General features: G+C 40.2%; 1 protein-coding gene across 1 annotated transcript in view; it reads left to right on the top strand.

Annotated features, from left to right (window-relative positions):
• Positions 1-6,961: 6,961 nt before the first annotated feature.
• The window catches only part of DIPK1A (divergent protein kinase domain 1A), a 31,157-nt gene continuing 22,209 nt past the window's right edge, over positions 6,962-15,909 (top strand). Inside the window, exon 1 of the mRNA XM_042462035.1 lies at positions 6,962-7,196. Coding sequence (XP_042317969.1) covers positions 7,134-7,196 — 63 coding nt within the window. The 5' untranslated portion in view covers positions 6,962-7,133. The remainder of the gene's footprint in view (positions 7,197-15,909) is intronic.

The following is a 15,909-nucleotide window of genomic DNA, read 5'->3' as shown; positions in this document are numbered from 1 at the left end:
GACTCCCAACCAAAACGATAGGCAAAGGATATTTTATTTGGCCCATGCAGACAAGGGAAGAGACTACAATATAACGCGATTATAATAAATTAACAAATTGAGAACTAATGATTATGGGAATGAAAAACACTACCACATGTAAATAGATGGAACGCTAAACATTACTAGAATATGGAGCTTATACTCTTTGAATGTTACACTGCAAATTAATGACAGGGCTCAAAATAGAAGCTAACAGACATTTCCCATGATGAACCACTCAGTTCTTTACAATCCATCTTAGACTAATGAGAAGAAGCACAAAAGGTTAGTGTTTTAGTTTTTTTCTGTACTTGAAAATGGAAATAATTTACGTAATTCATTTTTAAAAATTTTATATGGTAGGGAAAGTATATATACTTGCAGGTGTTTTGCCCTTTCTAGTTTTTGGCATGTATTTATTATGCTGTTTACTAATTCGGGCATTTTTAGTAGAAGAAAAAGATGATGATCATGATGATCATCATGATGATCATCATAATGTTTGTTATTATTAATTATTATTAGGATGAGGGAAGGTCCAATGACCAAATTTAATCAAAAGTGTGATGGTGAAAAAACAACATATGGTGACCCTATGAATAAAATACTGTACCCACAAAAGGCCTGGTCATCAACTGCTCTCTTTATGTCTTACAAATTAAGGGCTTCCTCATTTGAACCAATCTTCTATTATCTCCCTCTTTTCTAGCTATCTACCACTTTACAAAGCATTGGCCCTATACAGACAGGCCAAAATAAAGCTGCTTCAAGTCACTTTGGAGGTATGGTGTTTCAATGATGCATGTGTCCTAAGAGTCTGGAAGCTGCACCAAAGCTGCACTGCAGTCCTTAGGATTGGAGCATGGCTTTGGTGTGGATTCTGGACTCTTAGGACACATGTATCATTGAAACACCATACCTCCAAAGTGACTTGAAGCAGCTTTATTTTGGCCTGTCTGTATCAGGCCAGTATCATCTTTTCCAGTGTCATGCAAATGCATATGTCCAAAGTGTGACAGCCTGTTTAGTCATCTTGGCTTCTAATGAGAGTTCAGGCTTGATTTGCTCTAAGACCCCATTCATTTTGCTTGAGGGTTTCTATGAACTAATCATGCGCCTAGAGGAACACAGTAGTCAGGTAATAACTACTCTGAGAAATAATTATTTAATGTATGATTTCTTATATAGCACTTTAGCAAGGGAAACACTATCTGCCACCAGTCTGCCTCTTGAAGGGATAAGTTGGGAAGCATATTTATTTCTTAGCAACTTGCTCCTTTCCTATGACTTCACTTTCACCCAAAGGTGCTTGATTCATAATGAGGAAGCTACAGTGACCTTATTAATGCAACCTTGCAATCAGTAAGTTGTACAAGTTGATTCAGAACATGTGTCTTACTCCCAGATACATGTGTATTGGATTCAGAATTTGGAGTGTTACATTTCTTAAGCAATTTATTCCCACTACTTGTTATGACATGGGTGAATCGCTGTATTGCTCTTTACTTGCTACCTAAATGTAACACTTTATGCTACTTCTTGATAATATTTTCTAATATTACCTTTTCAACATTTTTAAAGCACTAAAGGAATGCAATAATGGTTTTAAAATAGCCAAAAATCAACCCAAATAAACTGAAACATACAGTAAACATTATTAATTGCACTAAAATTTGTGTAAAGTTATCAGTGAGTTACTTTTAATGCATTATTGCAAGCTCTGATAGAATTACATTTCTCTTAAATTTACATGAACCTTCACCTTGAAACTCTTTTAAGAGTACAGTATAGGGACAATTTGTTTCCTTTGACTCGGCAATATTTTAAAGTTTCATTTTCTGTTCAATGACAGATTTACAAACGACGTGTGACACTGCTTGTTAATTCATTTCTGGGTAGCATAAAGCCTGCCATAAACTGCCTGCTGGATTGTATTTACTGGTGATGTAAGAGGCTTGTAGTGTGACATATATGAGGATAAAAGTGTAATTCTATTCACTCATCAGTAAACCTCTTATTGTTTTTCTCTGTTGTACATTGTGACTAATCATCCTAATGTCTATTATTAATGGTGAATTGCTGGAGTGAATGCAAAGCCCACATCTGCTTTCAGAAGAATGGAGCTATTTAGGATTTGCATCAGAGTTACTTTGAAAGAGTGGCTGACAGATGTCCAGCAGATTCACTCCATCTATACAAAAGGAAGGCAAAGCGGGGACTCGCATTGAGCCACGGAAGCTATTTAATGATGGAGTATAAGGATTTAACCAATGTATGTAATTCAGCATAGAAATATCTATGCTAAAGGACTCCCCATCTCTTCCAAGTTTCTAAAATTAAAGGAGACCGCATCTAAATACTCTGGTGAAATAGGTTTATTTAACATGGGGCTCATTCCCACTTACTTTTAAACCGATTTCCAATTCACCTTAGTTCTGTGTTGGTAAATTGATTCCAAAAGGTCTGTCATTCCCACTATGTGTGTGTGATAGAAAACTATGAGCTGCAAAATCAATTAATCAAATCTTCTATCAATTTTTTAAAAATTAATAGAAGATTCAATTCATTGTTTTTGCAACGACTTGCCTCACTTATTGCAAGTAGTTGCAAAATCAATGAATCTAATCTTCTATCAATTTTATTTTTTTTAAAAAAAAAATCATGCACACATAGGCCACATGATAAGCACAAAGGCAGCGCTGGAGGGGGGAATGATGGATCTACCAAACACTGAGGAGGGATGGTAAATACCCCTCTGCCATTAGTCCCTCCCCTCTAGAATGATGCTATGCAGAGGTGTCGGTTCCCACTTGTTGAAATCGCTTCGGAATCTATTCTTTTCAAAAGGACCGCTAGGAAAAAACAGATTTTTTGTTTGCCTCGCTTTATTGCGACAGAAATTAATCAAAGTAGGATCAGAACCAATTTCAAATGGGAACAACGGTCATATAACCAGATCAGCAATTCATTTTAATTCCAGTGGTGTGAGAGTGGTTTGAGTGTTGGGCTGTGACTCTAGAGACTAGGGTTCGATTCCCAGCTTGGCCATGAAACCTACTGGGCAAGTCACACTCTCCCAGGGGAAAGCAATGACAAATCTCCTCTGAACAAATCTTGCCAAGAAAACCCCATGACAGGTTCACCTTAGGGTTGTCATAAATCAGAAAGGACTTGAAGGCATGCACAACCACTGCCAATATAAAGAAGTAAATGTTATGTTTGCAGAAAGAACCAGTTCCTGCCACTTGAGCTAAATGAGACAGGAGAAAGCTAGACTGGTTCACATCAGTTATCCTGAGTCTTAGAAGGAAACCAATTTACTCTGAACACTTACTCAAGTTTAATCGCTCTGAGCGAAACAAAGCATAGCAGGGGAAGATCTACATGGCTGTCTGCATTGCTGTCTTCTCCCTGAATCACTAGCATGATAATAAGCAATAATTGCAGAGCCTGCTGTACCATTAGGTAGAATGAGCCGTTTGCCTCATCAGTTAGCAGATGTGGGAGGTGGTCAGCTGCAATAGGGAGGGATGAACATACATATACTTTTACAAACACACACACACACACGTGATGTTCCTCACTGTTGGATATCAGAGCTCTGTATGCCACATGGCTGCCTCAGGTTCAATGGAAGATGATGTCTCATTTTAAGTGAGGTTCATCTGCCAGGTTTTTCAGCTAGGAGAAGGCACTTTCTTTGCCTTAAGCAGCGAAATGTCGTGCACTTGGGCATCTGACATATTGTTGCCCCATGAGATGGAACAGAAAGAAATCAACTAAAGAAATGGCACGGCCATACAAATTGGCAGATGAGACACCTATGCGCAAAAGTGAATATGGCTGTCATAGCTGCCAAAATCCCTATCAACTTAGAATAGTCCACTGTTACAGAAGCCTGCCTTAGCTTTCTCTTTAAATAAAATCACTGGTGTAACAGACTGGCTCTGGCCACTATGTAAACTTCCCACAATGTACTGGTGCAAAATTACTGTACTGTATAAACTCATGTGTCAGTCTAGAAATTTTAATCAAAACATTGACCCAAAAAACCTGGGTCAGTTTATCTAAGGGTCAATGTATGTACTGTACTTTAACTCATATATATATATAAAAGGAGCCATCCTCTTTTTCTGAATAGAGTGGTAAAAGACGAGAGCTTAGTCCATCGTGGGAGCACCAAAAAGAAACATGGATCCCCTCTACTCTTTCATCCATCCAGCCGCTAGGATGAGCACAGTTATGCCTGCCAGAATTTTCTAAGTTCTTTGGCATCATTTTCCTTTCCATCATCCTTTAGATCTTTTGTTACATGTCCCTAAGTTTTACCCTCGACTTATCCATGGGTCATAACAAAATCTATAATTTTGGCCCCAAAACCTGCCCTCGACTTATACATGAGGTCAACTTATAGTTGTGTATATAGGGTACACCGGAAGGGAACTGTGAGAAATTTAAAAAGCAGCAGCTGATGCAGTGGTTTGAATGCTGGACTAGGTAGATCAGGGTTTGAATCCCTCCTCAGACATGGAAACCCGCTGGGTGACCTAGGATTGTTATTATTATTACTGTATTATTATTAATAATAATAATATTAATGATTTCTTACCTTCCTCTCCCCATAGGTCAAGGCAAGGAATAGTAACAGACTAATGTACAACATACAACATCAGTTAAATACACACAACAACAACTTAAAAGAACAAATAAGACAAACATATATTAAAATGTTGTTGTGTGCCTTCAAGTGTTGTGTGCCTTCTAGTCATTCATGACTTATGGAGACTGTAAGGCAAACCTATCACAGGGTATTTTGGGCATGTTTCTTCAGAGGAGCTTTGCTATTGTCATCCTCTGAGGCTGAGAGACTATGACCTGCCCCAGGTCACCTGCTGGGTTTACATAGCTGAGCTGAGATTAGAATCCTGGTCTGCAGTGTCCTAGTCCAGTACTCAAACCACTACACGGCGTTGGCAGCCCACATATTAAAACAATCTATATATGTGAATTGTGAATGTTTAATTTTAAATTATAAATATATTATAATTTAAAATTCACAAGTCACACTATCTCAGCCTCAAAAGAAGGCAATGGCAAACCTCCTCTCAAACTTTGTCAAGAAAACCCTAGGATAGGGTTGTCATAGGTAAGAGTCAAGATACATATAACAAGCAAGTGGTTTGGTCTAGCTGGGAGTGGCACTTCTCATAGAATGATAGAGCTGGAAGAGACCACAAGAGGTCCGGTTTAGTAGGTTTGTTCCTCCTGTTATGCTTTCTGTCACCTAGTCTAGTTTGGATTGTAGAGATAAAGCCAACATGTGGATGATCCTGTTTTACAGTGTTTTCTTAGTCAACACACTTGACATGATTCCAGTACTAGAGATGCATCTAAACAAGACCTAGGCTGCCATTTTGTTTGTTAGTTCCAGTTAGAGCAGACTGCACTGGAGAATTAATTCAGTTTGACACCACTTTAACTGCCATGGCCCCATCCTATGAAATCCTGGGATGTGTAGCTTTGGGAGATATTTAGCCTTCTCTGTCAGAGAGCTCTGGGGCCACAACAAACTACAAATCCCAGGATTTCATAGGAATGGAATCCATGAAGAATCAGTGGCTAAGGAGGTCCAGCTGTAAATCAGTGTTTTTGCTTTTACTGTATTTGGTCATAGCCTACATTTTCCTTGAATGCCCTACATTTTGCAGTGCCTTGACCCTCCTTTGGGGTTGGGCAGGGTGACCACTGGTCCTCCATGTTTAGGACATGCCCTACAGTTCAACCTTCTATCCAGGAGGAATGTCAAAAAGAATTTATATTTCTAGGAGTGTTTTTATGTTTGGTTTTGGTCATTTACCTTATTTTTCTTGCAGTGTCCTCCATTTTGCAGCGCCTTATCCTCCTTTGAGGTTAGGCAGGTTGACCAGTAGTGCCCCTTTTCCAGGGCATGCCCTACATTTCAACCTTATCTGTATATTGTTGTGCCTTGTCCTCCTTTGTGGTTAGGACACCTGGTCACCCTGAGCAAGTCACACTCTCTCAGCCTCAGAAGTCCAAGGCAAACCTTCCTCAGAAGAAACCTGCCAAGGAAGAAAAGGGGATCAGTGTGGTGTAATGTTTTGAGCTTTGGACTAAACTCTGGAGGCCAGGGTTCAATTCCTACCATGTCCACATAAACCCACTGAGATAACTTGGTCAAGTCACACTCTCTCAGCCTCAGGGGACAGCCAGGGCAAACCTCCTCTGAAGAAACCTGCCAAGGAAGAAAAGAGGGCCAGTGTGGTGTAGTGTTTTGAGCTTTGGCCTAAACTCTGGAAGCCAGGGTCCGATTCCCAGCTTAGTCGAGTCACACTCTCTCAGCCTCTGGGGGCTGCAAGAGCAAACCTTCCTGTCTGAAGAAACCTGCCAAAAAGAAACAAACTCTGGAGACCAGGCTTCAGTTCCCTGCACAGCCATGTAATCCCACTGAGGTGTCTTTGTCCAAGTCACACTCTCTCAGCCTTAGGGGTGGGATGGCCAAGGCCAACCCCCCTCTGAAGAAGAAACCTGCAAAGAAAACCCCATGATAGGTTGGCCACAAGTCCTGTGTATTGAAACACACAACACAAGTCTGAAGAAAAGGCCTTGTTGAAGCAGGGGAGGAAATCACCACCACCACTAACAACAACTGCCATTCCTAGTTGGTTCCAAAAAGGCAGAGCTCCCTCCTCTTCCTTCTCTTCCCCCCCCCCCCCATCTTTTGAGAAGGAGGCTACAAGCTGGGCGCCATTTCACTGCCTCCACCACCCCTTTGGTGAAGGAGAGGAAGTGGGGAGGGAGGCTAGGCCCAGGAGGGGAAGGAGGAAAGCCCCTTCCTTGCTCTGCTCAGGCCTCCTCCTCCTCCTCCAAAGAGGGCTGGGGAGAGGCGGGCGCCATCCTGCCTCCTGGTGCCAAGGGAGGCGGAGCAGAGGAGGGAAGGAAGGAGGAGGCAGAGAGGGAGGCAAGGAGGGAGAGCCTCCAGAGCCAGGGCCAGCAGCCCCCCCTGAGCTGAGGGGGCAGCCAGGTGGCCCTTTCCCTCCCTGCCTCTCTCCTCCTCCTCCTCCTCTGCCCAGGGATGTGCCATTGCCACTGCCATGGCCAGGCGGCTTTTCGCAGCAGGAGGGGCCTGGCTCAGGAAGCCCTACTACTATGGCCAGGTACTATGGCTTTGGGGGTGGGCAGGGAGAGGCCAGGAATGGCCCTCCTCCTTCTCTCTACAGGCGTCCTCCATTCCCAGGACATCATCCTCATCATCCCTTTCAGCCTCCTTTGGCCAAGAGAGATTGCCAAAAATCTTCTACATTTGGAGGCATCTTTCTCGAGGAGTGGGTTTTGAGCAGTATTATTATTTGTTATCATTTATTGTTGTTGCTATTATTATTATTGTGGGGTTGTGTCCTACATTTTTTCCCATGCCACGTCCTCCATTTTTGAGCATGGCTAAGGAGGAGCATGGGTTTTAACATTTCTGTGACTGTCTTTTAGTAGCTTTTTGCTTGGCCATGCCCTCCATTTTTCTTGCAATGCCTTAAGGAGTCTGGCATTTCAGCATTTCTAACATTAAGGGTGCCTTTAGGTTTGGCTTGGCAGGGTCCTACATTCCCCCCATGCAAGGTCCTCCATTTTTATTGAATGCCTGAGAAGTCTGGATTTAAACATTTTTAATAAAGGTGTCTTTAGGTTTGGCTTGGCAGGGTCCTACATTTTTTCCCTTGCAATCTCTAAGGAGCCTGGGTTTGCATTTTTATATGAGGGTTTTTAGTTTTTGTTTGGCGGTGCCCTACATTTTTTCCATGCTACATTCTCCATTTTTGAGTATCTTCAAAGAGCATGGGTTTTAACATTTCTGTGGGTGTCTTTTATGTCCTCCATTTTTCTTGCAATCCCTAAGAAGTCTGGCTTTAAACATTTCTAATAAAGGTGTCTTTAGCTTTTGCTTGGCATTTTTCATGCAGCATCCTCCATTTGGGGGCATGGTTTACATTTCTATATGACTGTTTCTAGTTTTTGTCTGGCAGTGTCCTACATTTTTCCATGCCACGTTCTCCATTTTTGAGCATGCTTAAAGAGGATGGGTTTTAACATTTCTGTTTTGAGTGTTTTTTAGCTTTTGCTTGGCCATGTCCTCCATTTTTATTGAATGCCTAAGAAGTATGAAGTTAATATTTCTATAGGTGTCTTTAGTTTTTGCTTGGCGGGGTCCTACATTTTTTTCCATGCAACGTCCTCCATTTTGAGCATGGTCAAGGAGGATTTCTATGGGAGTGTTTTTAGCTTTTTGCTTGGCCCTGCCCTCCATTTTTCTTGAAGTATGGATTTAACATTTTTAACAGTATCTTTAGGTTTTGTTTGGCAGTGTCCTACATTTTTTCATGCAACCTCCTCCATTTGGGGCATGGATTTACATGTCTATATGAGTATTTTCAGCTTTTGTTTGGCCATGCCCTCCATTTTTCTTGCGGTTCTTAAGAAGCATGGATTTAACATTTCTAAATGAGTGTTTTTAGCTTTTGCTTGGCAGTGTCCTCCATTTTTTCATGCAATGTCTTCCATTTTGAACATGGTTAAGGAGCATGGATTTAACATTTCTTTATGAGTGTTTTTAGCTTTTGTTTGGCCATGTCCTCATTTTTCTTGCAATATCTAAGAAGCATAGATTTACCTTTCTCTGGGTGTTTTGAGCTTTTTGTTGGCAGTGTCCTACATTTTTTCCTCGCAGTGTCCTCCTTTTTAGCATGGCTAAGGAGCATGGATTTACATTTCTATATGAGTGTCTTCAGCTTTTGTTTATCCATGTCCTACATTTCTCTTGCAGTGCCCTCCATTTTAGCATGACTAAGAAGCATGGATTTAGCATTTCTGTATGAGTCTTTTTAGCCTTTTGCTTGGCTATGCCCTCCATTTTTCTTGAAGGTCCTCCATTTTGTGATGCCTTGTCCTCCTTTGAGTTTGCAACATCTAGTCATCCTGCTAAAAGAAAACCCCTGAAAGGGAGAGGAAGTGAGGTTGGCAAGAGCATGGCTTAGAAAGCAGCCTTCCCATGTTAAGAGAGGGTGCTTTTTAGTGGGGACATTATTGTGTGCCTCCTATATGGCTTGGGATGGAAATGTGAGAATAAGCTTCCTCCACTCTTTTCTTTTCTTTCTATTTGAGAGGTGGGGCTGAGGATACCAAAAAGACAAAGAATTGTGTCTTTGAATAGACTAGATCAAGCTTGAAATCTCCCTGGACACCAAGATGGCTAAACTGAGGCTGTCCAACTTTGGCCACATCATGAGAAGGCAGGACTCATTGAAACAAAACCAATAGTGCTAGGAAAGGTGGAGAGAAGCAGAAAGAGTGGAAGACTGCAGGCTTGATGGATATACTCTATTAAGGATGTCATGGGTATGAATTTACAGGACCTAAGCAGACTAGTGGGGGATAGGGGGTCTTAGAGGTGTCTCATCCACAAGGTAGCCATGAGTCAAGATCAACAACAACAACAAACTCTTTCCTTATTCTTTTTTCCTTCTCCCCCTTTTTGCCCATTCTGGCATGCTTTAATTGGACAGTCTCCCTCCTTAAAAGTATTTCTGCTCGACTTCTCCAGCATGCATTTGAGCATGTTTTGAGAATGAATCTCTACATCCGCCAGGGCTGAGCTGCTTGCCCCTCTGCGGTTCAGCAGATTGGAGATAAATTGTCCTGACAGGCTGGAGCCTTAGGTCAGTGGCAGGGGGAGTCTAAAGAGAGGGGTTAAAAAGCAGAACAGGTGTAAGGAAAGGGTTAAGCTTCCAGAGAAGTTGGTGCAAAAATATCAGATGCGCCAAATGCATTCTTGCTTCTCTGTACCTCTCTCTGTGTGTGTGATAGAGAGACAGAGAGAATAATTTTTCCGTGAAGGAATACCTATTGTATGTGTGTGTGTTCAGACTCTTTGTATCAGGTTGCCATTTCACACAGCACTTGCTCTGCTGAACTTCTCCACTATCACTCTACACCACCAGTGCTTCTTTCAGGAATTAGAGCAAGGGGCAAGCATGTGCCAACACTGTTTTAACACAATTCAGTGTTGGAAAGAAGAACTTCAGTGGTGATATATAAGTGTCTCCATGCTGACCTGTGAGTGGTTCTTTGGAGTAAAGGCAGGAATCATGCAGTCCTCCTCCAGATGTTACTGGGTTGCAGTTCTTAGCAGTATTCATTATTGGCTGTGCTGGCTAAAGATGGCAGGATCTGCAATCAAACAACAGGCACATAATTTCCACTTCTCCTTTAGAAACCATATCCCCAATGGCTTGTCTGGAGCTTTCTCAGAAACCGCCAAGAAAAGGAATTTCAGAGGTTGTGAAGTCGAAGGCTTTCATGGCCGGCATCCATAGTTTTTTGTGGGTTTTTTGGGCTATATGGCCATGTTCTAAAAGAGTTTATTCCTGACGTTTTGCCACGTTTGAACAGAACAATACACAGATTAACATGGAAATTCCTCCTTACCTAGGGTCGCACAGTGTGTGTGTGTGTGTGTGTGTGTGTATCCAGCTCTCTTCTATGCCAGCATTCTCTGAAGGTGCCAGCCATAGATGCTGGCGAAACATCAGGAATAAACTCTGCTAGAGCATGGCCACATAGCCCAAAACCCCCACAAAAAAACTATAATTCCACAGGTTGTTCCTGTAGCCAGAAACACTTTCCTGACTGCAACCCCTGCCTCAGACTAGAGTTCTTGTTGTCCAGTTATTGCTAACCTGTTCTTTTTAACTTCAAAATTTTCAAAATGCCTTCGGTGGTCATACTTTCCATGCAGCCTTAGTACTGTAGAGCTCTTTCACCAAGAAATGCAGTTGGTAAGTGCAGTAAGCAGAAGCAATGCTCTCTGTCCTCTTAAGTGTCTTTGTAACTTTGTGAATATTCCATTTTATTTATTCATAGTTTAACAGAGGTTGTGTACTTTTTTTCTACACATCAAGTTAGGTTGTATAGAGCAATGCTTCTTAACTGTACAGGATGGGGGACCAGAAATTTTTCCCCAATGTGCCAGTAACCTGTCCATTGGCTAAGATTGGCCTGTTACAGACAGGCCAAAATAAAGCTGCTTCGAGTCACTTTGGAGGTATGGTATTTCAATGATGCATAACTCCTACAAGTCCAAAAGCCACACTAAAGCTGCACTCCAGTCCTTAGGACCGGAGCATGGCTTTGGTGCGGCTTTTGGACTCTTAGAACGCATGCATCATTGAAATACCATACCTCCAAAGTGACTCGAAGCAGCTTTATTTTGGCCTGTCTGTAACAGGCCATTGTTTCTTTCCAGGAAACCTACCAAGGAGCAACAGCCAGTGGCTCAGGGACTGACACAGGTCCAAGGATCACTGATTTGAGTAGCACTGATATAGAGGGACTGTTGAGAAAGACCACAGCTGTCCCTCTGCTGCAAGGCCAGTGGTGTCACTAGGATTGTCACCCACACCATACAGAATCCTTAGTAATATTTTTTTGAACTAATGTTTTTCATAAATCATAATTCCCATATATCATTGAATGGAATGGGAATAGCTGTGGCATAAACAACTAGCAAAATTAAAATTATACCTTTAAATTACAATATATGCACAGCCTAAATGCATTTACATGTACATACTTTCATGTTGTTAAAGTGAAAATTTGATAAGATGTGATATTTTTAAAGAAAAAATTAAAATATGTTTTAAAAAATTAGATTTCAGAGTTTAAAATTTCCTTCATTTTTTTAAAAAAAAGAAAAATCTGAGCCCTCTGCTTTCTCCTCTCACTGAGCCTTGCCCCACTCACACCATTTCCAGCATTTTAAGGGGATGCCAGTGAATGCCATAACCAGTTTCTGCCAAAAGGCAGATGTTTGGGAAGCAGTAGTGTCACCCCTCCACATCCTCTGGTGCGCTTCGCATTCCCCACTCCCTCCCCAGTGATGCCCCTGAGGAAAACTATATCTGAGACAGTTTCAAGTTATATTTTATTACAATAGCAGTTAGAAGGCACTTTGCAGTGATCCCATCTTTCCTTGCTTAATGGATTTTCCAAGACAAGAAAAAAGACAGAAGAAGCAATGGAAAAAATGGGGGATGGGGGCTACAAGTGGAAGATGATTGGCTTTACCATTATATCTCAGCTGAGCTTGCCAAAAAGGGGAGGAAAGGTATAAAATATATACATATATGGTCCATTTTCTTGGAACTATTTGAGGTTAATCAAGATTGATTGGGCAGTCTAAATATTAGACAAGTGTCAACCTACCCTGCTCTTCCACTCCCCCATTTTAGTCTATTACATGCTTGTCTTGTCTGTGTGTGCATGTTAGTAAGTGTAGGTGAACCAGTAAATTGTAGCTATGAGTATGCATGGGTAGTTTTCAAAAAAGGTGGTGTAAGGCAATGAAGAAATGTTAAACTACTGGCTCTTAGCCTTCTTGGCTCACAGACCCCTTTGAGAATCTGGTGAAAGCTCTGGACCTTCTCCAGAAAAAAAGGCACTGAAATGCCATTTTTGAAGTAATAGTAAATGCCATTTTCAAAGTAATGGAAGGAAACAAATGGAGAAATCACTTTTTCTTGCACCTGGTTCATGGATGTAAATATTTTTTTTTAAATGTAATCGAGGCAGGGCAATAAAATCCACATCTGCAGCCAGCTTTGATCTGTTGTATATGATAGTGAACAGCTCTTGTACAAAAGTATGTAAAAAGCTTGTAAGTGCTATATCAAGTTGCAATGAGTCAGGATATAATGTAAAGGGAATGAAATTTATAAGGTATGTGCATTTGTAAGTGTGGTCACCTTTTAAAAAATTGAGATGAGATAATGTGTTCTACCAGAAAGGTCAAATGAATTAGGAGATGATTGTATTATTGCATGCTGTAGTTCTTGGGAGCAGGGAGGGAGGTTTATATCCAAATGATTTGTCTGTTGTCCCTGATTATTTTCTGGCAGTTCCTGGCACCAGCTCAATATTTTATTCCCACCCTCAAGTGAGTTTCTTTTTAATTCCTAGACATGTTGGAACAATAGGCTCCTCTTCCCTTTTCTTTTACATTTTTAAAGAGGGGTTTTTGGGTTTTTTTGGTATCAGTGAGGCACTTCTGCTTAATATAACCCAAAAAAGAAAACTTTTAAAAATTCATAGAGAAAAATTGCCTTCAAACCATAAAACTGCAAACAGCAAACTGTGGCTGAGTTCTAAGAAAAACTTTGGAAGAGCCCTATTGCAGATCCAAGAAATTTCTCCAAACAGCTTCTCAAAAGAATGTAATAAATAGACATGGAGGTGAAAACAACCAGCCAAATCTGGCTAAATTCACCTACCGTTCAATATTTTATAGATGAAAACTGGGGCACATGTGGTCAGGCAACATCAGTGTGTGGACAAGGCAGCAAAAGGTATTCATGAGGAAGAAGAGACAAGCTAGGGGAGGCTGCAGCAGTTTGCTTTTGGCTGAGTCTGCTGGAAAAGGCAAGATTCACACACTGCACAAATGTTATAAATGTTATAAACTCTCCTCATTGAGTTGGTACAGTGCAAACTAGTTTTGTGCTTTGAAGTCACTTTGAAGCAATCAAAGTAGACTGAGGACAAAGGGGGGAAATAGGGGGAGAGAGAAACAGAAACATTTTTAAAAGGCTGAGAAAATGGAACAACAGAGAATTAACCAGGATTATCCCTGTCAAATCAGGACAGTTGGAGAGTATGGTGCCTTGAAAGCTCATGATTCTTTAGACTGATCTGGAAGAGGGCAAAATCTACAGCACTGAAGAGGTGAAATCTGTATAGTCTTGCTTTCCCTTCACAAACATAGGATTATAGTAGCTATAATTAAGAAAAAGGTCTGGAAATGGCAGATTTTGAATTTGTCTCTTATTTTTGTAGGGTCAGGAGCCTGAATCCTGATTGTTCAACATGGGGAGACAACTAGAAATATGTGATTTGAAAGGTTCATGACATGGTGTACTCAGTGCAGGCTGTCTTGTCATTTAATGATTTTATGATTAAATGTTTTGCATTGAATTAAAAAGCATTAGTGCTTTGATTGTGTTTTACTGTATGGCAGGAGGATGGATTGGATAGCTCTTACAACTTCATGATTCTGTGATTCTATTTTAGATTCATAACATTTGTGCAGTGCTTTATGTCACACATCGGGTAAAAACTACATTTTCCCAGCAACAACATTTTGATGATTAAATTACAGGTAATCCTTCCTTTAGGAAACATATTTGGATTCCTTGCACTAATTGAGTAACAACTGTGTTATTCAAGCAAAGGCATTTGGATTCTTTGCAACTATTTAATGTCTGCAGAGTATTTGTAGGCATTGTACTAAAATAAGTGATCTGGAAGGGTCTTTGGCTCTAACTTAAAAAGATCTTGGATGATCACAAATTATAGTTTCTATTGTTCATACAATCATCATTTTAGTGTTTCAGTTAACAGTAAACTCATTGCTTTAAGATAGGTTTAAGATTTCTACAGATGTTGAAGTCTAATTGGCTCCATTGACTTGAAATTATTGAACCTTTCCCCAAGTGTGTGTATATATATTTTAAAATCACTTATCCTATCTAGATACCCATAGTAATTTGTGTCATTTGTGGTGGATGCATACCAATGTAATACAGTGTTGTGAAATATTCATCCCTTTCCCCATGCTTGACAAATATATTAACATAGAAAAAGCAAAGAAAGAACAACACAGCTAGCACCACCAGAATCTGGTATGCATCTGTTTGCAAATCACTACAGTTGGCCCTTCTTATACACGGATTCAAGCATACACGGTTTCAAAATGTTAAAAAAATATATAAATTTCAAACATCAAACCTTGATTTTCCATTTTTTATAAGGGACACCATTTTGCTTTGCCATTATATTTAATGGGACTTGAGCATATATGGATTTGGTATACATGGGGGATCTTGGAACCAAACCCCAGCGTATAACAAGAGTCCACTGTATTTGTCTAATGGTACTGAGGGGCAAAGAATGAGCAAGTAATCAGGAGGATGAGTGGGAAATTCTCCCTGTATTAGTTATTTTTTTTTAAATATATACCTTATCTTTTGATATACTTATATATTTTTATTACAAAACATCAAGGCAGCTTATGATGAAATCAAGTTAATTATAAAACCAATATCAATAATCACATCAACCAGGAGTAAAATTAATTCTGAGTAGGACGGGTTAAAAAGAGTTGTACATGCACTCTATTAAATGGGAGGATGTTGTTACATGCAAGGTCAAACTAATGTTGTTCTGCATATCAGGACAAGATGCTTCAATATTTTTTTAAGCCTGACCTAAAAATAAACAGCATTAATGGAAACAGATCTATAGACTGCTCTGGGGCAAGAACTCTATCTTGTTTCTGTATCAGATGCTTCTCACCCAATGTGAGTTCATGTACATTTGCATATGGTGTAGGCAGAAGGGAATGTAGATACTTAATCATAAAATGACGGAGCATATACATTTTGTTATCATCAGCACAGTATGATTAACAAATGTCATCTATGAAAAATGAATAAGGGTGGGTTTTTTTGTGAAACATGACACAGTAGCAAATTATAATCCTTTATGCCTTTGTCTTATATTGTTTTATCACGGCTTGCTTTTCTTTTCTAAGCATGCATTTTAAGCCTTTCTTCTCTATGGAAATCTCATGTAATTGAATATCTGCATTGTTTCCTCATCACCTAGCTTGGTCTGACATTTTTGTATCTTTGGAACCTTTGTTTCTCCTCCATGAATATTACAAAAAGCCCACTAATTCAATGGAGCATTACAGTAATCACACATTTTTCAGTTCAGATCTTGAATTTACATATGTTTCCATTTTTAAACACTTAAGAAAGATATTTT

This window comes from Sceloporus undulatus, chromosome 4 (assembly GCF_019175285.1).
Source record: "Sceloporus undulatus isolate JIND9_A2432 ecotype Alabama chromosome 4, SceUnd_v1.1, whole genome shotgun sequence".
NCBI classification, from domain to species: domain Eukaryota; kingdom Metazoa; phylum Chordata; class Lepidosauria; order Squamata; family Phrynosomatidae; genus Sceloporus; species Sceloporus undulatus.
This window is presented reverse-complemented; position numbering and strand designations above follow the sequence as displayed.